Raw genomic sequence first — 21348 nt, forward strand, 5'->3', positions numbered from 1 at the left:
TGTAGATGGGTGTCACATTGGCAAGCCTGCAAGTCTCTTTATAGTCAGTTTGGAAAAATTGACACTACTAGTAACTAAAGTAAATCTGATGATTTGTGCCCTAGAAATTACTTGTTCCCCAGAAAGTGTACAGGAAACTTGCAGACTAGCTCAAATTTATATTAAACAAAACTGTCCAAAGTAAGTCAGGGCACAAATTTGGCCTGTGACTGGATGTAAGTATTAGTACATTTTAGGATATTAAACAACTTTTGAGGTTTCAGGGCCTTACTAGGCTGCAACATGTTTTTTTAAAAATACTCCTGTGACAACAGAACTTATAACTGATGATACATACTTTTATATTTATGTAGAAATTTATGTTTAATGAAATTGCAGATGCTGACCTGAAACTATTGAATGTGATTGTTTTCAGACAATGCTCAGAATGGTCAGAATGATGTTTGATTTCTGACTCTTACATGTATTGGTTTAACATTTCCTTCCTGGGTGATGCAATGGTTGTTAGTTACTTTTCTGATTTTCAGCCGAGAGTTGTCATGCAAGGAATCTTAACATTAGGTAGAACTATTATGAAAGTATGAAATTACTGCACTCTGACTAATGTTCAAGTGCTACCTTTTCCCATGAAACGTTAAGTTCTTATGCTCTTAAAATATTCATTCAGGACCATTGTGAAGTGTATTTATGTTCCCGTGTTTTCAATTCTGATGTTCTTCATCAGAACTGCATACCACAGTTTGAGTTGCTCTGAAGAATAAGGGAGGAAAAAAGGTATTTTTTTATATTTTAAGTACAGTAAGTATTTTATATTAAAATGATTTGCTAACCCACTTGGATTTCTTAACATTCAAAGAAATATTGAGGAATGATAGACTAAATATTTGAGATGAGACATTTTTCTCTGAATTTCTCTGAATTTCTCTGAACTAGTATTGGAGGGCTGGTCATGGTCACTGGTCTATGTTTGGCTCTTTTGTTTGTTGAGGCTCTGATGTTAAAGGAAGAGTTGCAACAGCCTTTAAGTTAGGAATAGAAAAAGAACAAATGATGCTGCAGACACTCTGAATCACTCTTCCCCTTTGAGTTTTTCAGGCAAAATGGACCTGAAAGCAATTGAAACTTAACTTTTTCAGGCTCTTTCAAGAGAACTGCCCTTACTAAGTTTTAGATCACAATGCATGTCACTCAGGCAGACACTGGCAAAAACCAGCATCCACCTGGATGATTAACTGATCTACCTTTTTGGTGAAGGTATGTCTTAAAATCTTGAAAATGTTCTTTTAAAGGAAAAGACACTTACTGGTTCATTTAGATATGGGTTCTTCTGACAATTTGAGATATGTATTGCATTTGTTCTTTTAGGTGCTTACAACAATGCTGGCTTAGTTCCAATGGCTAATGTCATAGCTCCAGGCTTACCAGCTCCTCCGCCATACACTGCTAATCAAGTGGTATCAGGTAAAGCATGCATACCTTTAAAAATGTTGATGGTATTTTTTCCTAATTCATTGTTGTGAATGGATCATTCACTGCTGGAGTTTCATTTGCTTTTAAATAACAAGCTGTTGTTCTCTGTTTAGAAAATGAGGACCTTTCCAGCCAGGCAAAACCTTCCCAAAATCAAGGTAAATTGCAAATACACTTGGGGATTTTTGTGTTGATTGTATCTTTGGTTTTTTATTCAGAAAATGTAAACAACTTGTTTGTTTAGTGGGATTTTCATAAGCCTCGAAGTATTTAAATACTGTTGGAATAGGAGCCTTTGGGAGTTAAGAAAAAAATAATCTCAGGCGTTTGGCACTTTGAAACATTAAAATTAAAATTAAAATTAAAATTAAAATTAAAAAAGCTTTGAAACATTAAAATTCGGCCTTTTGTATTAGCTTATTGAAATTTTATATTCTTCAGCATATAAGTCTCTGAGAAATCATGTAACAAACTAAATCAAAATATGCTTTGCAATGTAGTGCATTGAAACACTTCATTAATATCTTTGCAGTTGTTAAAACTTTGGACATCTATTTGAAAACTTGTTCACATTTTAATTTCATATATTAGTTGCAATGGGAAGCTAGGAATAAGAGACACAGATTTTTTTGTTTATAGTGTATTGAAATCCATGTGTAGAATGTCTTATCCCAGACTGTTACATCTAACTATGTCTACCTGTACTTTTGTCTTACCCTTTAAATTCCAATTCTTTTTGCAGAAGAGAGAGTTGTCCACATTTTTTTGTCTTTACTTGCGTGGTATGTTGTATGCTTTGTACACTTAGTACAAATCACAGTAATAAATCCCATCATGAACTACTTATACAAAGGTTTTGATAATACTTTGTTAGGTTTGACAAATAGAAACTGAGAACCTGCTGACTGTTAAGTCAGGCATATTAACAAATACACAAAATAGATAAAATGACCATCATAAGTTTAGCTCCTGAAAATATTTCTTGGGAAGCAAAAAAGTTATGTTCTGTCTTTGTTCCTCTATGCCCAGGGATGGTTATACAGAAATGTTGCTGTTTCAAAGAATCACTTTATTAATACATACCCCTTTAAGTGTGCATGTATTTACAAGGTAGTTTATACAGCTAAATAAATACAGTGTAAGGAATAAAATATTCTCTTAGGAGGAGAAATTCAGTAACAGCTCTGAGTTCTATTGCAGATGTATTTCTCTAGTTATTATCTTGGCTGTCAGATTTAACAACTGTCATCCTTAGGAGAGTCTTCAGCTTGGAAACAGGATGAGGGAAAGACAGAATTCAGAGCCAAGCAGTCTGGGTTTAGGTTTTTGGAAAAGAACATGTTATATCAACTTAGGTCTGAGATTTTAAAGATTCCAGGTTTGGGTTTGTGTGTGTAGATGTAGAATTTGGGCAAGAGAGAAATATAAGCTGTTACAGAGTTATAGGTGATAAGTTTGACTGGTTGTATCAGTGACTTGCTGACAGTTGAACAGATTATTTTAAAAGTAAAATAAAGCACAAGGGTTGTTTGAGAGAAACTACTCATTAACACATTCATCTTCCACAGGAAAATAGATAGTGGCATATCAAGGCTCTTGACATGCCAGTGTTCATAAATGCAGCTTTTTTCCATCAACCTCCACATCCCCATTCGCAGTGTGCCTGCCTGTTTTCCTCCAGCTTGACTGATGTCTCCTTGACTTACTTTGTAGGATTGATATAAGCTGATATTCCTAGTGCCAGGTGTTTGCCTCAATTATAGACACCTGTCTTCAGACTTACAGAAATATTTGATAAGGTTAAGTGCCAATGTCAGTTTAATACTGTAGTGTGATACATGAACTTAAAAGTGTACCTTCTTAGAATCAAAATCTGAAGGAAACACAGTGAAGAGAATGACCTGATTTTGAAGGAGAGAAAAATACCAGCACCTGAAATCAGCTTTCTTCAGTTATTGACTAAACTTCTCTGAAATCATGATACATTGAATTAACTGGTTCTGAAGGAAATTCTGACCTTCAGTGAGAGTGGATGCAGAGGACCCCAGGTGATATGATGATGATGAAATACTAGATCTGGTTTGGGTATTGCCAGATGTTAGCTACCAGAGGGAGGGTGTTTACCTGTATCACTTAGACATTCTTATGGAGTGTATTTGAGTATCTCACTGTCTTGCATGAGATCATGAAGAGGTGGCAGATGTCAGAAAGTGTTTTAAAGAGGAGTGGTAGCCTACGTGATGTACAACTTGTGTGATGTGTTTGTACGTACCTTTTTGTTTTGTTTTCATAGGCTTTAGTGTTCACTGTTTATATACATACATTGTATGTTAGCTGTTGGCTGTGTATCATATTTTGAAATGCTGTATAAAATGTGTTTGTGTTGATTTCAAACATTTCTGACAGTTTCAAGTATTCTTACCAGTTTTGTTTCTTTGCAGCTTTTTCTGCACAAGCGAATCAGCTCTTTACTCCTCATGGTTCTAATCCTTCAACACCTGCTGCTACTCCAGTCCCTACCCCATCACCTGTCAAGGCAATAAGCCATCCATTAGCACCTGCAACTCCACTCATCTCTGGGATGAACATGTCTACCCCTGTCCTTCCTGTTTTCCCGGGACAGGTCTCCTCTTCCATCCACACATCTCAGCCATCCGCCCCAACCCCTACTGTCATCAAATCCCTTTCATTGCCTGGTGTTCCTGTCACATCTGTTCACAGTGCAACCTCTACCCCTGTCCCTGCAGTTTTTTCTGGGATGGCTTCTATACCCACTGCTACGCCAGCTCCACAAGGTTCTTCCACGCCGTGTGCCACACCTGTGCCTAGTGAAGCTTTTGCATCTGCTACTGCACCATTTGCTGGCCTCCCGTTCTCTGCAACCTCTTCAATTGCTTCTGCTAATAATCCCACTCCATTGTCATCAGTTTTTGCTGGCCTCCCTTTGTCCTTGCCTCCCAACACCCAAGGGATTTCTAGTCCTGTTCCATCTACAATTGCTAATTCCCCTGCCACTACCATTCCTGGTTCACTTAGCTTGCCTAACCCAATTTTGTCTGTCTTAAAGGGATTTCTGACATCAAATGACACTTCATTAATCAATTCATCTGCTTTACCTTCTGCTATGACAAGTGAGCTTGCTTCTTTATCTGCTCTTGCTAATCAAAGCTCTGACCCTCCCACTTCCTCTGTCAACAAATGTTATACTCCATCAGCCACCCCCACCCCACAGCGTTCCTCCACACCTGGGCTGGCCATTTTTCCAGGTCTTCCATCCCCATCTGTGGCCAATTCTAGTTCCACTCCTCCAACATTGCCTGCACAGTCACCTTTAACCACTTCACCATCGATTATGCCAGTCAACTGTGGCTCATCAGCCTCCCTCTTGCATGCCACAAGCCCTACTAATCCTGATCAGCAACTCTCATCAGTCCCAGCTGCCACAAGTATCCCAGTTCTGGTCAAAACAGAACCCATGAGTCCTACCCTCTCGGCCTTTAAAGGTCCTTCTCATTCAGCTGGCCCTTCTCATGGCACTATGGGACTGTCAGCGCTCGGGCGTGCATACACCTCAGCAGCTTCAGTGCCAGTCAGTTTACCCAGTTCCCTGAATCCAGCGCTGTCAGGTCTCTCCTCTTTGAGTGCTCCTCTAAACAGTTCCAGTTCTCTGGCTTCCATTTCCCTTGTCCCACATGGCTCCTCTGCTCCCATTGCCCCTGTGTTCAACGGACTTCCTCCTTTTACATCTCTAACCAGTAACTTTGCTTTTACTGGTAATCCAGCACTTACGCCACCCGTCACTCTCCCAGGGTCTTTGTTAGCTACTCCGTCTACAACTGCTTCAGCCGTGTCTACCCCTCATGTGAGTTCCACTGCTGCCGTACTCTCAGGACTCGCCGCCTCAGCAGCAGTCTCTGCTCCACCCTTCTCGCTTAACTTGTCCAGTGCCGTCCCTTCCCTTTTTTCTGTTGCCCAGGGACCTCTGGGATCATCAAACCCATCCTTCCCTGGTTTTCCTGTCTCTAACACACCCTCTGTCACTCCTGCTCTCCCTTCTTTCCCTGGCCTCCAGGCATCTTCTGCAGTAGCAGCAGTTGCACCGTTGCCGGCAGCTGCCACAGCCCCATCTCCGGCTCCGGTCCTGCCAGGGTTTGCCTCGGCCTTTAGCTCAAACTTCAACTCTGCACTTGTTGCACAGGCTGGGTATGTTTCTGTTTCTGAAGGAGGTCAGAACCATTTCTTTTTCTCTTGAGCAAAACACTGATTTTACTTTAGGCGTAGACTTTATTTTCACTTAGAGTAATTACAGTTAATTTTTAGACTTAGTTCACCAGTAGATTTCTACCTGTCTTTAGAAACTGATAGAGTAGTTACTAAATACTATGTCCTCAGTAGTCCCCATTTATGACAGTATAATCCAGTGAGGTGCCGAGTGATCTTATTTCTCAGATGAAGATACTTGGCACCTCCTAGGCTTTTACAAGAATGGATTCCACGTGGGCATCCATTGACACATCCAGGTAACAGCAGACAATATCTTGGATGTTCCTATGTTTTAAGGAAGTATTCAGCATTAACTTTTTGTCTGTAAAGTTTTTTTGTGTGCAAATTGTAGGCACAGCCAAGGTACAAAAATTTCTGAGTTCCCTTCTTAGGTATGCTCCAGACAGTCTTGGTTTGTGTGTGCATGAATAATTTGTAGATGGGTAGAGACTGGGCTTCTGTTTGGAAATTCTGGCCTTTATAACGTTTAGAAAAAGAGGTGCTTTTCTAATTTATATAGACATAAACTTATAGAAAGAAAAACATAAGATAAAACATGATGCAGGTGTTCTTAATAATAGCCGCACCTTGACATTCTTTCAGCTTGACTTCTGGACTACAGACACCGGGAAATGCAGTTTTTCCTGGTCTTTTATCTCTCCCTGGTATCCCTGGCTTTCCCCAAAGTGCGGCACAGTCTTCCTTGCAGGAATTGCAGCATAGTGCGGCTGCACAGTCAGCACTACTACAGGTAACATGCCTATTTGTTAATACTGTTTTGCTTCTAGTAATCATTTGAGCATGTACTTGCGTGTTAATTTCTTGGAATTAGTTTAAGTCAGTAAATGATTAAAACCCCTAACCTCTTGAGAACCGATTACAAAGATGATGATAAAGAACAACTCATATTAGCTTCTTACTCAAGGCCAATATACAGTGCTTCTGGGTGTTATGAATGTGATTAAATCCTGTTTGAAAACTCTTTGTAAAATGGGGAGGAGTAAAAGAAAAAAGACATGCAAGCGAAATTTTTGCTAGGTGTGTGTTAAATCTAAGGAGCTGACCATGTAGTTACAAAATCTTTGCTCAGTTCCAGTCTGACATTTTAATACTCAAGATTTCTGTGGAAAATCACCTTTTTGTGAGTTATGTGGCTCTCTATGCACGCAGTCAGATTGTCTTGAATTTGTATCTGCTGTGGTTGTGCCTTTCTCTTGATAGTTCCCACAAATACAGTTGTAATATAAGTTTGAGGTGGCTTTAGGTAATGTGTAGTTTCATCAGCTCTTGTCCATGAAACAACTTGTTTCGGTCATCAACCTACGTAAGTTAACTGAAACTATCATCAGAGTTTGTATTTAGATGTTTAGTTTGCCTTCTGTTAAAAACAGCCTCTGTACAGATTAAGGATTCTGGTAGGAAATTTGTCCTTCTCTACAAAATACTAACAGAGGCAGTTGAGTGTCTTGAATTAATGTTTTGTCTCTTCTGTGACACACCAGTTTTTGAAATGGAGCATGTGTCTAAGTACTGTTCAATATGCAGAATATTGTCAGATGTCTTCTGAGTATCAGGGGAAATAGTTTGGAAGAAGCAAATTACTTAATCTAGACCATGCTGCTTTTGCAGCTCAGGAATTTATTTATTCTGCAGAAATCTCTGTACGCAGATTGCATTGAGGAAATGTCAGTTTTCTTATTTACAAGTTCCAATCACTAAAATTAACACTTAGCTACTCAAGCAATGAAGATAAAGAAAGTTCAAAGTCAGTGAAATACTACAGCTCTTGATTAAGCTATGCTTTCCAACCAAATCAGCTGTGGCTTACTCCACTGGAAAGTAAATGCCATTAACGCTTCTTCATTTTTCCTCTTAATCCAACTGCTTTCCTCATTCTCTGGTATTTCAGAGCAGTAGTTGCACTACAGTTTAACATCTGTGCCTAGGTGCATTGCTCATCTCTGTTCTTTGCATACTTCAGATTATACTTTGTTTGTTTTGGCTTGAGTAGGACTGGTATTGTGCCTGAAATTTTGCTTAACTTAGATTTTTGTTTATTTCTTTGTTTTTATCAGTGCTGTTTCCTAACTTCTTCTCTTCCTTGAAGGCACATTCTGCTTCTGCTCTGGAGAACTATACAGCTCAGCCTGAAGGTTTTGCTAACTATCCGTCAACACCAGGAACACCATTTTCATTGCAGACAAGTCTGCCCCAGAGTGGATGGCAATAAATACCAGACATTTTTAAAGACTGAGGTGGTTGCTTGACAGAGCCTGATGCTATTCAGTTTGAAGGCTGTCTCCGTGTTAGTGGGAGCATGATCTGAATTGGGGAAAGAGGGGGAAAACATGAGAATAAAATGATTCCAGGAGGCTGTGTCAGATGTCAAACCTAATTTGTGATTGCATTTAATTGATTCAGGGTCTGATCCTGTGAATTGCTCAGCATCCTTGACTCTCCTTTTAGTTTATGAGTTGAATGTTTGGCGTCTTACAGGTTCAGGAACATTCAAACAGGCGTTTATGTAAATAAAGCAATTGGCTGTCAAGCTGAATGGGGAGGACAAATATACTTAATAGTGTGTATAAGCACCTGTACTTCTGTTATATATGGTATATGTGGGTAATATAGAATGAGATCTAGACTGAAACTAGATACTTAAAGCTGTAGACGATCTTTCATCTAGATGCACGCTTCTTGTGTGTGCATAGATCAAGGTCAGTTTATGGTTCTTCGGATCTTTTCTTCGTATGTGTGAGGATCTCCTGTTAGCATCAGCAGTATGTTAAGGGGAGGCTAGATCAGAGGGGTGTGGGGGCTTTCTTACGCTTTGAGATATTGTCATGGGCTTGCTGCTGAATTGAGTACTCCTTTGTCCGAATCTGAACAGGAGAGCTAGGAAATGATGCTGTACTGTATGTGAGTAGAAGTGGATTATGTTTTCCTGGAGTATGGTTTAGCTAGCTGAGAGTATGTTTTTCCAAAGTATATAAAAGCATTTTAATTTGCCTCTAAAATAAAGTTCCAGAACATTCTCCCTGCCCCCACACCTCTCTGAATGAAATAATTGTACTGCGGATAGGCTGCCTATCCGGCACTTTTGACTGCAGATTTTGTGAATGTTTACAGACATATGGGTCAAGTTCTTCTCTCCCTTATACTCATAAACTCACTGGTTCTCTATATACTTTTCAGCTATAAACCACAACTTGATGGTGCTTATGTTATCCTGTGAATATAAGTGGGAGCAGAATTTGGACCATGGATTTTTTAATATTTTTCCTTGGAAAACGTACATGATTTTAAAGGCATATAGCTAAATTAACTATTGGTTAGGAAGGGTTTTGATGCAGCATATAGAAAGGTCCTGCTTTGTTAGTGAAATTCAGTTGTGCACTCTTCTAATAATGTTAGTACCTGTGGCAATGTGTAACACATCATTGAATATCATATATTTAAGATAAACTCTGGATCATGTTCTACAGACAATAGAGATGAATGATATTCAATCCTGTGATTAAATTAAAATGTAGAGGATAATACTGTAATACTGTAGAAAAGCTCTGCACCTAGAGTTTTACTTTTTTAAAGATGAATTCTGCTGGGAAATGTTGCTAATGTATTTTCTTTCAAAATGTGAACAAACTTTTTTAGAACATTAATGGAAATTCCTGTATTGGTTTTTAACACAATTTTTTTAAATAAAAAGTTTACAGTCATGGCAAAAAGGCTTTGCTGACTATTTACATATTTGCCTAAAATACAGATGAATAAACTTGTTTTTACTAAGACACTTCCTAATGTTCGATCTTGCTTATGCTGTTTCTTTGTGATGCAGAATTATATACTGAATTATAAAACTGGTTTCCTAAAGAGTGGCAATAGAAATAGCCTGTGAAGTGTTTCGATAAAAAAAATAAAGTGTCCTCGATACTTTGTCAGCAGTTGGGTAGTCTTGCATTTTAATAACCAAATTTACATATTACTTTAAAGATAAAATCATATTGCACTTTTCCTTTTTTTTATATTGTGAAACCTGTTGAATTCTAATGATTCTCCACTTCGAACTGCTTTTAAAACCGGTGCCTTATATCTTGACTCAAGAAATCTGTAGAAAAAATCTCTACCATCTTTCATTATACTTTCCTTCTCATTCTTTTCATTATTTGTTCTTTGTAGATTTGTAGATCAATTGGAGAAAGAGAAAATAAAAATATAAGTAACTTCTCAAGAGCAAATTGGCTTTTGTCCCATAGATGTGAATGTAAAGTAATTCAAAGTCAGTAAGCATTTTGTAACTTGAGGCGCTGAGTTTGATCTCCCAATTTGAGTCCTAGTTTCCCTGCAAGCAATCAAAGTTTAAACTAATTCACATTACCTTGTAGTCAAAACCAAGTACTAGACATCAGCTGTTACGCAGTGTTTTGTCAAAAAGCAAGCAGTTTGTATGTCTGTTTCTGTAAACATGTATTGAATGGTCGGGGGAGGGTGTGGTTTTTTTCTGTCTGATCAGCAGACAACTCAAGAGATTCCTAAGAGACTCTGAAGCCCTGTTTCTCTGAATTTAAAAAAAAATTAAATGTGAGTAGTAGTGAATATCCACTGTATTAAACGCTGTTCTCGTGAAACAATGTACTTCCTAATTGGTGTATATGTGCTGCCATTTACCCATAAAAGAGTCTTTCATGCACAGCTGGTGTAGTTTTACATAGAAGCTCATCATCAGACAAGTGAACAAATAGGTTAAGAAGCATTTTTTGTCTAGAATGGGCTCTCTGGTTCTTAATCATATTGAGCGGGATTTTGTAAATTGAACTTTCCAGTGGTTAGGATTAAGGTAAGTTTCAATTTCTTAAATACTTCTTCTGATGTAAATTTTAATTAATTTTTTTCTCTTTAGGAATAAAGTCTGTGTTCTGCATTGCAGCAAACTCCTGTGACCCAGCCTTGGAATTTCTGAAGGGGGTGATTTGTCCTGAGCTCTTTCATGCTTACTTGAGCACCATTTTTAAAAAGCCAAGGAAAAGTCTGTTCCTGAGGCAAACCATGCTGGATCTTACACTGAACCTGTGCTGGGAAGGGGCTGTTGCTGTATGACTTAATTCTGGACTAATTATCATTTTTTCATTGTTAAAGTTGCCTATTACTGTTACATTTAAGCTATGTTGACAGACTGCAAAGATAAGGTGTAGTGAAATGTTCTTAGAAATAAAACCTTTATTCAGAACAACTAAGAACATACTGGGATTGTGTTTGTAAATGCAAGTTTCACTATTTCTTTCAAGTGCTTTAATTGCAGCTGTTGTGAATATGAGAGAAATAGAGCAATTTTCTGTCGTCTTCTTCCTCTGATCTGCAAGTGAATGTTATGAGTTTGACTGGGCCTGGAATGAAACTTGCTGTGGTACGAACGTTCTCATTTTCTTGCAAATTGCCTTCTTTTCTGGACTGAGATGGGAGCAATCCCTTTGACTGTCTCTCATATTTACTCATGCTCTAGGAAAGTGTAGCCAAAGGGGTGCCTCTTGTTCTCTCCCCACCTTCAGCTATTGAAAGCTGATGCCATTCGCACAAGGAGGAGGAGCAATATGGAGATGTTCCTACAAGCAATAGAATGGTACTGTTAATCTCTATGTTCTGTCCCTTCTAAATTTTGATCTGGGGGAAAGGAATGAAGAGCCTGAAGCAAATAGGCTAGTGTCTATTCTGGGGGCAGAATTCAGGGCCAGGAAAGGACTAGGCTGAGAAATCTTTAGGGAGTGGACATATGCATGGGAAGGGAAGTCGTAAGGGCCTAAAAAGGTCAGAAAAAGACAAACTGAAACCTGCAACTTTGTTATATGCAAATCTTGTGTGAGGACTGCCTGGGGACTTTTTTGATGACTTTGGGATTGCCAGTGTTTAGAAATGGCTGTGTGTAAGAATTCCCATTCTGGTTTTAACAAACTTGAAGGAGGTGCTTGGTCTGTAAGACTAAGTCTCTGCAGCTGGATGATGAGCTAAGTGGGAGCAATTGGACACTTCGGAGAAATTGTAAAAGACTGGTGCCATTTGCAAATGTAGCAGTTGGTGCAGAGAAATGTTGGAGAATGGCCTGCTTACAGGTAAGCACCTAATCATCATGCCTCACCTGAGCCTCTGTGCTGCTTTCGGAGAAGGTTGAAGGCTTTAGCTACATCAGCACGCTGCAGAAATAGCTGAGCCCCCACCGACCCAAACCACATTCTTATAATGTTGCTTCTAAGTGAGTAAGTCCTGCTAAAGTGGCTTTGGACTCAAAACTGGTTTTCTTTGTGGTACTGCTCTATGACACAGGGCTGCGCCAGGCTGTTCAGCACCGGTGAACTTGCAACTTGTAAACTGCTTTGCCCCAGAGCCCTCGTGTATTTTCTTCCCTGAGTGTTTTATAGCACTTCAGGACATGAGTTATCCACATGCCCCAACATAACGCCAAGGAGAAAGGATTAAGATTGCCCTGCCTTCGACTTCAGATTTTTGAAATGGGGAATGAAAGCGCAGCTGAAGTTAATGTGGAAAAACGAATACAGTGATGTTTCTGAACATAAAAGAAAAACACCATCTGCTTTAGTCACCATTCAAGGGATATATTTACAGACACCTCAGGGAATCATCAATAAACAGCAGGGAGCAATTATTTCTGTTGGATTTTAATGTGTTTTGCTCATCTATCTGATGGTGTAAGCAGCTGTGTAGATTGTGGCATTCAAATGGCTTGGAATAAACTTACTTTCAATAAAACTGAGTTGCTCTAAAATTAAAAAAAAAAGTATGTTGGGGCAGTTTTGCATGTTATGTTTTTGCTTCTGAAATAATTAAAGCACATTTTTCGTCTAACTCTTCACCTTTGCTCACCTCCTAGTAGGCATCTGTCCTGAACAGGCTTGATATTAACAGCTCAGTGTGAGAAGCCAAATAATGAGGAAGATGCTACAAATGACTTCAAATGGATATTGTCACATATTTGGGAGGGTTTTGCAAAAACCGTGTCAGTCCCAGTTTTGCAAACTCTTTGTGTTTGTGCTTTTTGCTGTGATTTAAAACATCCATTCAGTGGTGTAGTTTCCTCTCTGTGAGGCTGAGAAAGGATTCTCTGGGGAGCAGTCAGCTTTGAATGACCCATCTGGGACCAGTGTGATTACTGACAGGGATGAAGACTTAAGTGAAATGCAGCTGGAGTCAGATCTTCACAAAGATATACTAGGTGATGGATGCCCACAGAAAACAGCCATATAATTAATGCAGCTGTGTGTCAAACTCATAAATTACATATGAAAAGCCACCTTTCATTTTTTTCTCAAAAAGCAACGGATTTGTGTCCTTTGAGAAGGCTGTTCTCTGCTGCTGCAGCTTTTGGAAATGGCTTAGTCTGAAATGCTATGCTTGGTTTGATTGTCAATTGTAAAAAGTGTTTTGTGAAAAATCTTGTTTGGGAGAAATTTTTAAGACTTTGGAGCTGAAATGCTTCTACTGTGGTTTTTAGGTTATCTAGCACAACAGGGTTCAACCTATTGTGATGTACAGTATCAAGAAGTGTGTGATGAGCTATTCTACACAGCATGGGGACCTCACCCGGAGGATTATGTTACTGGTGTTCGAGATCTGAACAGTAGCTGAGCCCTGTAATATTAAGAAGTGTACAGCAGAGGAGCAGTACACAATCTGTACCCTCTGGCTTTATAGAATCGTTTAGGTCGGAAAAGACCCTTAAGATCATAAAGTCCAATGATAAACACTGCCAAGTCCACCACTAAACCATGTCCCTAAGCACCACATCTAGACAGCTTTTAAATACCTCCAGGGATGGTGACTGCACCACTTCCCTGGGCAGCCTGTTCCAATGCTTGACAACACTTCCAGTGAAAAAATTTTTCCTAATAGCCAATCTAACCTCCTGCTCACCTTGAGGCCATTTGCTCTCATCCTATCACTTGTTACTTGGGAGAAGAGACCAACAGCTACCTTTCTACATTGAGAGTGATAAGATCTCCCTTGAGCCTACTTTTCTCCAGACCAAACAACTCCAGTTCCCTCAGCCACTCCTTATAGGACTTGTTCTCTCTTTATCTTCTTTTTCTGTGTTATCTTGTTCTTGTTTTTTTCTCTCTGGTGACAGATATTACTCATAGAATCTGTGATTCTATGATTTATAGAAATTACTGTGATTCATAGAAATAATTTCCAGGTTGGATTTTGTAGGGTATAAAACCAGCTGGGCCAAGTGCATCCCCAGCCAGAAGACAACCACAGAAGACCATGGAGTTACATCAGAGACAACCCTGATCCACAAGACTTTGAATTTGTAAACGTTCCCTCCTCACCAGGGTAACTACCTCCCAGAGGGCTGTTGTACAAGTAGGGATTTCTCCTCTCACCCAGCTTCTGTCTTCAGCGCTTCACATGAATGCTGTGCTGTTTCAAGGTATGTTGCTGTCTTGTCTGTGAGGGGATCAGAACTACCCTGGAATAGGATGGATCCTCAGAGAGAGATGCCCAAGAAAACCAACACGGAACATCTAATTGGTAAGCCTCTCTTTGTGTGTGTTTGTGTTTTTCTCAATAATAATAAAAAGGAGCAAAACTAACCAAACAAAAAAGTGCATTTGAACCAAGGCATTCATCACGTCTCCCACATAGGTTGGAGATGAAAATTCAGAATCTGCCACTGTGGCAGAGTATATTGCCTCATATTGCCCTGTCAGCATGCATCAGCACCTACCTTCCAGCAAAATGACCCCAGGGACTAAAATGGCTGATTCAGTTACTGATATGCTTCTGTATGTAGGGATGGGGTGGAAAGGGAAAAATCTGAGTGAGTTAGAGAAGGTAGAAGAATTTTTCAGCCCCAGAAGTGCACTTCATGTGTTTGGACTTGTGTGATGAGCACACACCGGGTGCTCTCTTCAAGATAAGGAACTGATGCCAAACCAACGTTGTTACTTTGGTTTGGCAATGTGTGCTGTTTTCATTGTGTCTGGCCGTAAGTATGGATAGTGCAGTGGGGCAAGCATGAGTCGTGGCAGGATTGATTTGGATGCTTGTAGAAAGCAGGAGGGTACATGGCAGTTACAAAAGGTTGAGGTTACTCCATCTCTCTTTGTTGCTGTAGGAGGCTTGGGAGATTTTTGCCCACAGTTCTTTATATGCTTCACGAGACAACTTGGACTTGAGCTTTTCATTTGCTTTTGAAGTTTGACACCCACACCATGATTGTGTATATCAAGCGTGTTCGTGATGTACCATGATGTATGTATCAAGAAAGAACAAAGTAGATCCTACAAGTGTCCTGGAGCTTTTCCACAACTGTGGATTGATGAGGTCTCATATTTTGCAGTGCCTTGCAGCTTGGTTTGCTCTGGACTTTAGACCCAAGTGAGGTTTTTTGGTGGCTGCAACAGTTGTAATCCATATACAGGCATGGTAAAACCAAATCACTGATATGTTGTCACTGATAGGTTGTGACTGATCCTTATTCCTCACCATTGTGTTTTTCTGGAGTCTTTCATTTGTCTTGTGGTTAAATGGTTTGAAACTTTGGGGTAATCAGAGAACATTAGTGGTGTTTTCTGGGGAGCTAGGTCTGGATTCACTGTTAAGAAGGTATACTGTCATATCCTGCTTTTCTCACTGGAAAAAATGGAATAATAGGAAGAATATCTTGCTTTTCTCATTGGCAATTGGAAAATACATTGGCCACAGGATCCTGTGCTCCATCAAAAACAGCGTGGCCAGCAGGTCGAGGGAGGTGATTCTGCCCCTCTACTCTACTCTGCTGAGACCTCACCTGGAGTCCTGCATCCAGCTCTGGAGCCCTCAGCACAGGAAAGACATGGAGCTGTTGGAGCAGGTCCAGAGGAGGGCCACAAAAATGAGCAGAGGGATGGAACACCTCTCCTACAAAGAAAGGCTGAGAGAGTTTGGGTAGTTCAGCCTGGAGAAGAGAAGGCTCTGGGGACACCTTCTGGCAGCCTTCCAGTACTTCAAGGGGGCTTATAAGAAAGGTGGGGACAGACTTTTTAACAGGGCCTCTTGCCATAGGACAAAAGGTAATGGTTTTACACTGAAAGAAGGTAGATTTAGACGAGATCTAAGGAAGAAACTTTTCCCAGTGAGAGTGGTGAAACAGTGGAACAGGTTGTCCAGAGAGGTGGTAGGTGCCCCGTGCCTGGAAACATTCCAGGTCAGGTTGGACGGGGCTCTGAGCAACCTGATCTAGTTGAAGATGTAAAGATGCTGCGATGTTGGACTAGATGGCCTTTAAAGGTCCCTTCCAACCCAAAGATTCTATGATTATATGGTCCCTAGGACAGTTTTCATGGAGAAGGATTCACTTGTACTTTGTCAAGTTTTGGATGTGTTCTTCTCGCCCATAGTTGTCATAAATGATATCTTGACCTACCTCTTCTCAGCTGATTGAATATCAGTTTGCAGGGTGCAGGCATTTGTTCCCAGCCATTCCCCTCCACCTGTGGATTGTGTCATTCCTACCAGGTATCTTCACAGTGGTCTCAGGTGGATAATGGCAGATGATGTTACAATCCAAAACTGCTTTTGACCAGGTTCTTCATGACCGAGTTTGACACTGGAGAAAAAGATCGTCAGATATTTTTCTGTAAGCTAATCATTTAGGTGAAATAAAAAGAGAGAGTGCAAAATGTTGAGTTCTGCTGAACAAAGCATCCCTTCATGATTAATTTCATCAAGCTTTGGATTAAGAATTATGTATGATACCCATTCCATAAGTTTTCTTGATCTCTTTCCACTGATTAAAAGATTCTTCACAACTGCTACTTCATGTACCTGTTGCAGCCTGACACACCATTAGTGTAATGTGAAGAACACTGTGCAGCAAATAAGCAGCAGTGAAAGTGTTAAAGATTTTGCATTAAATCTTAAAAGTCCTGCCTTCAAACACATGGCCTTAAGGTTTGCACGGTAGTTTACTCAGGGGAGCTCCTCAAATCATTCCTACCACTGATTGCAAAATGGCTGGTGGTACCTCATTAAACAACCAGGGATTTCAAATTCTTGCGTGTTGGAAAGGGTCAGGAAGAAAGCCAGGCTCCCAGTGCAGCAATTCTGTGTCCAGCTCTCAGGGCACACAGTCAAAGGGAGGCCTGAAACTTGTCCCTGTTGGGCACAATTGTATTTATGTGTAAGTGATTAAATCTGCAGTGGGGACCGCATGGTGGTGTTGGGTTGATGGTTGGACTTGATCTTAAAGGTCTTTTCCAACCTTAATGATTCTGTGATTCTGTGACCTCAGAAGTAGGAAGGGAAAAACTGCAAGCAGCAAAGGGCTTGATTTTAACACCCAGGTTTGCAGTTAACATGGCTTCACTGCCAGCATATGCAGTGCAGCTAAGCACCCGAGAGGGAGAAGCCCTGCAGGAGGGCTGTTATGTCCTGGGTTCCTGGGGGTTTTCTGACAAACCTGTTGGTCCTGCTCCTCTGGTCTGTTAGCTTGTGCCTTACGGATCAGGTAGCTTCACGCTGTTTCCCTGTGGTGACAGGTTTTTTTCTCACAAAGTGTAAAATGAAGACTTTTCTGTTTATCAGTTTCTATCTGTTATATTTTATTTTATGTCAGAAATTCCCAGTGCTACCCTATACCTTTGAGGTAATATATCCAAACCATGCTGCATCTTTTCATCAGCATGCGGGGGTTCTCAGAGGAGAACCCAGAGCCTTCATCACTCTCTCTTGCCTCTTCCCCTTGCATTGGGAAGGGGCAAAGTGTAGGTTGTGGCATTCAGCTTCCCATCTGCTGATGCTGATGCCTGTAAAAATCTTCTTCTGCCTCAAACCTGGCAGCTGGGCAGCCCTTGGGGATAGCCCAGACCAAATCCCTGCTTTTCTTGTGACTCTCCTGATCTAAGACATTCCTGCATTTAGCAAAATTCAGCTGACCTTGTAGCACTCTGTCCTGGTGGCAGGACTGGGCTGTTTTGCTCCTCGCTCTCTTCCCTGCCTCTCTGTGAGGACCTCAGCAGCTTCAGCTGCTCTTCTCTTCAAACAGCAGCAGCTCCTTGATCACCTTTCCCTTACAAAGAGCCTTCCAAACTTTAGTACTTGAACAACAACTCACCACTGCCTTCCCTTCAGGCGTTAAAATAATGAAATTATTTTTATATATTTTGATTTCATTATAATGAGATTTCATTATAATGAAATTTTGGAATGAGCAGAGCTGAATGCAGTGAGAGAACTGCTCAAAATGCATGGCATTTTGACAAGCACTAATTTTGAAACTTATGGTCCAGTGGATGAATTGGTCCATCAATATTCCGCAAAACTTTCATCTGAAGACAGCAGAAGTTCCCCTCATTTTCCTTATTACCTGTTCCACACAAAATAAATCTTTTGCCCCAGAGTGGCGCACTGGCAGAGATTCATGTTCATAGAAACTCCACCCAATGATTTATTTCTCCTTCACAACCCCCAGCTTTGTCTATGTTTTTCATTTTTCCTCTTTCTTTCCCGTTGCAAAATGTACTTTCTGAACATTTTAACCTTTGTGGCAGAAGGGACATAAGGCTGGATGTTTGATGAGGTGATTTACAGCTTTCAGTGAGCAATGGGAGGTGAGAGGGATTGGGTCCCTGTAGACTTTGCAGTCCCTCATGATTGCACTGGGCTAGATCTACATCCCCCAGATAACTCTTTTCATAATGTGCATTGACTGCTTTTCTTCCTTTTTTTTTTTATAGCCAACAGGCGGGAAGGAATTGGTGTCTGTGGCTGGATCCTGGTTTCCCTTTCATTCCTCCTGGTGCTTATGACATTTCCTATTTCCATCTGGGCATGTATCAAGGTAATGTAGTGGGATTTGGGGCATATAAATGCTCTATGATCATTGTTGTTACTTATGTTTATCGATGTATTGATTTTGTTAAAACAAGGCACTTTTTACATTCACTTTTTGGAAATCGTAGGGGCTTGTAGCGAAGATGTTTTCTGGGACCAAGAGATCAATGTTCTTCCACTGTATCACCGCAAGTCATTTAATTTCTTCCCATCTCAACATCATCGGTTAAATTTCCCTGCTTTCCAACAACACTAGGAGAATAAATATACAAACTTCTCTGAAGAACTCATATTTGGTGCTGTCAGCAATAGTGATTAACATGGGTACTGATTAAAACCAGAGCAAGTCTCTGCATTGAGGGACTATACAACCTAAACCCACAGTCCCTTCAAGGCATGAGCATAGTATGATTAAAGCAAATTTTAGGGGTGAGTTACCAGAGTGAGTGCCCTAAGCACCAGGCCTTGAGTAGTCCTCATACACTAACCAAAGGACTTAGGTAGATTGTCTGAGGTGAGACATACTTCACTCGCAGCTCCTCTGAGTGTAGCACTGACGTTGAGACAGTTGTGAGTAGCCTCATTAGATCAGTGGTAACCCTTTCATATTTGATCTGCTTTGTAAAATATTTGCAGGGCCAGAGTCTGCGTTTTTCCAGCAAAGGATGAGATAAGGAGAAGGCATAAAATGCTGAGTGACTTTCAGCTTTTTTGGTTCCTATATTATTTGTACTTTTTTTCACATTTAGTACAGATGCCAAAGATTTAAAAAATCAGTCCAGAGAGCAGGAACAGAGTTAGCTGTAAAATTCTGAATTTAAAATGTTTTCCTAGGTTATCAGAGAATATGAACGTGCTGTTGTATTTCGGCTGGGACGTATACTGTCTAAGAAAGCAAAGGGACCAGGTGAATCATGCAGTTTTATTCTCTATTTTATTACGATGCCCTGTAACCACACAGAGAACTGTAGAGGCCCATGAAATCCTTCTTCATAGTACATGGGGGGATGAGAAGGTCCTCTCTGCCGCTGTTCCTTCACCTGCAGGCTGTTTGACTTTCCTGAAGAGAAAATAAAGCCATCCCTCTGTCACAGCACAACACAGAAGGTTGGGGACCTTGGTACCAGATAGGGCTTTGCGGTTAAGTTGGAAATGGAAGGTTGAGCTCATGCTGCAGACATTGGCAAGGGACCAGGAAGGCTTAAATACAGTATTCAGCTCTGCCACAGACTTTTTTGGGTGACTGCGGCCACTCTCCCTGTACCTCACTTCCAACACTGCTCATTGCTGCCAGCTCTTCATCTGTCTTCTGCTCTGAAAATTGTAAATGTGTCAGGGCAGGGGCGTTTCCACACTCTGCATCTATACAGGGTTTGTTCCAGTCACCTAAGTTGAGGTTACAAATCACAAAATACAAACCAAACCCAACAACGTGAGGTATTTGCACTGGTGCAGTTACCACCTCTATGCAATGAAACTGGGCAAACTGGAAGCTGAAATAAGAGGAAAAAATCCTTTTCAGGTACTGTCTTTCCTCCTGAATAATAGCCAAGTGGTCCAAAGAGCAGCTAGGACAGGTGCAGAGCTCTTCGGCATGGGCACCTAAGCAAGGTGCTGAGATTAGCAAAATATTTATGTCAAGATGCCCTCTCCACTGAAGGGAGAGTGGGGACTCCTTCACAGGATAGGTCAGATCTTAGGACAACGTTCCTCATGTGGGGGCCTACAGGTGGTGCAGGAATCTGGACCTGAGGGATATCATTCTGGGGGGACACATATTATACTGTAAATGGCTTATGATCTAAAGAGAGGAAACTAAATAAAGGCATGGAAGGAGTTTTTTCCAAAATTTGAGACCAGAACTGCAATCTGCCCATTCCCAGTACAGAGCCTTAGGTCATCAAGCTCTAATAAATTCACGTCATTTGCAGGTATCTGCATTTCCCTCTGTTATTTGAAAATGCAAAACCTCACTGTTGTCACCTCCTGTAGCAGAAAGGACAGCTGTAGTAATAAAGTGGGCTGTGGATATTTCCATCTGTTTGCTTCATATGGGGTACCTGGTTCTAGAATTTGCTTTCAGAAGCAAGTGTTTTATATCATTATTTTTATTTTTCAGGTTTGATCCTCATACTTCCATGTACAGATACATTTATCAAGGTTGATCTTAGAACTGTTACCTGTAGCATTCCTCCACAAGAGGTAACTATTCTCTATCAGCCATCCAAAACAGAAATAAAACATAAACCTGATTTGTGGCATGATCAAAAATAATATGGGTGTTTTATAGTCCTGTAGTTGTGAGCTACCATATAGAATTTAGCATATTTGCTGTATCTTCTGACTTCCAAACTGCTTACAAATCACCAGTGTTAAGTAATTTTCTTCTACTTATGAAAACCCGCACATGCATCATTGCAGGCCAAGCAAACTCCTCTTGCTGATGTTCAGAAGTGTGAGATAAAAGATAAGGGGGTGGAGGGTAGAACTGCAAATGGGAGTCAGAAAGGACAAGAGAGGAGAGGCTAAAAAATTCCCAATTGTATTATTATTCCATACATGGAAGTGAAGCAGTAGACTAGTGTAAAATACCCAGAACAGAATGTCCTAATAAAATTGGATCTGACATGCAGCTCACCATTCAAAAAAACCTTCACTGATGTAGTCGCTGCTTGAACGTATGCACATCCTATGTTTCTTAAAAGGCAAATTACTTATGGATAACAAATCTCCTTAAATTAAAAGGAATTAGAAGACAATCATCCACAAAACCCTAATCCAAGCAGGAAT

At 40.4% G+C, this 21348-nt stretch overlaps 2 protein-coding genes across 2 annotated transcripts in view; both read left to right on the forward strand.

Moving 5' to 3' along the window:
* The first annotated feature begins 1228 nt into the window (after window positions 1–1228).
* Window positions 1229–8309, forward strand: PROSER1 (proline and serine rich 1). The gene is made up of 5 exons (XM_010294410.1): window positions 1229–1461; window positions 1584–1628; window positions 3912–5673; window positions 6337–6484; window positions 7841–8309. The coding sequence occupies exons 1-5, from the start codon at window positions 1395–1397 to the stop codon at window positions 7961–7963; spliced, it is 2145 nt and encodes a 714-aa protein (XP_010292712.1). The 5' UTR covers window positions 1229–1394; the 3' UTR covers window positions 7964–8309.
* A 5913-nt stretch (window positions 8310–14222) lies between these two features.
* Window positions 14223–21348, forward strand: part of STOML3 (stomatin (EPB72)-like 3) — a 9913-nt gene continuing 2787 nt past the window's right edge. The window contains exons 1-4 of the mRNA XM_010294411.1: window positions 14223–14274; window positions 18462–18565; window positions 19393–19465; window positions 20678–20760. Of these exons, the coding sequence (XP_010292713.1) occupies window positions 14223–14274; window positions 18462–18565; window positions 19393–19465; window positions 20678–20760 (312 nt within the window). The remainder of the gene's footprint in view (window positions 14275–18461; window positions 18566–19392; window positions 19466–20677; window positions 20761–21348) is intronic.

Source organism: Phaethon lepturus, unplaced genomic scaffold (assembly GCF_000687285.1).
Source record: "Phaethon lepturus isolate BGI_N335 unplaced genomic scaffold, ASM68728v1 scaffold13049, whole genome shotgun sequence".
In the NCBI taxonomy this organism is placed as follows: Eukaryota; Metazoa; Chordata; class Aves; order Phaethontiformes; family Phaethontidae; genus Phaethon; species Phaethon lepturus.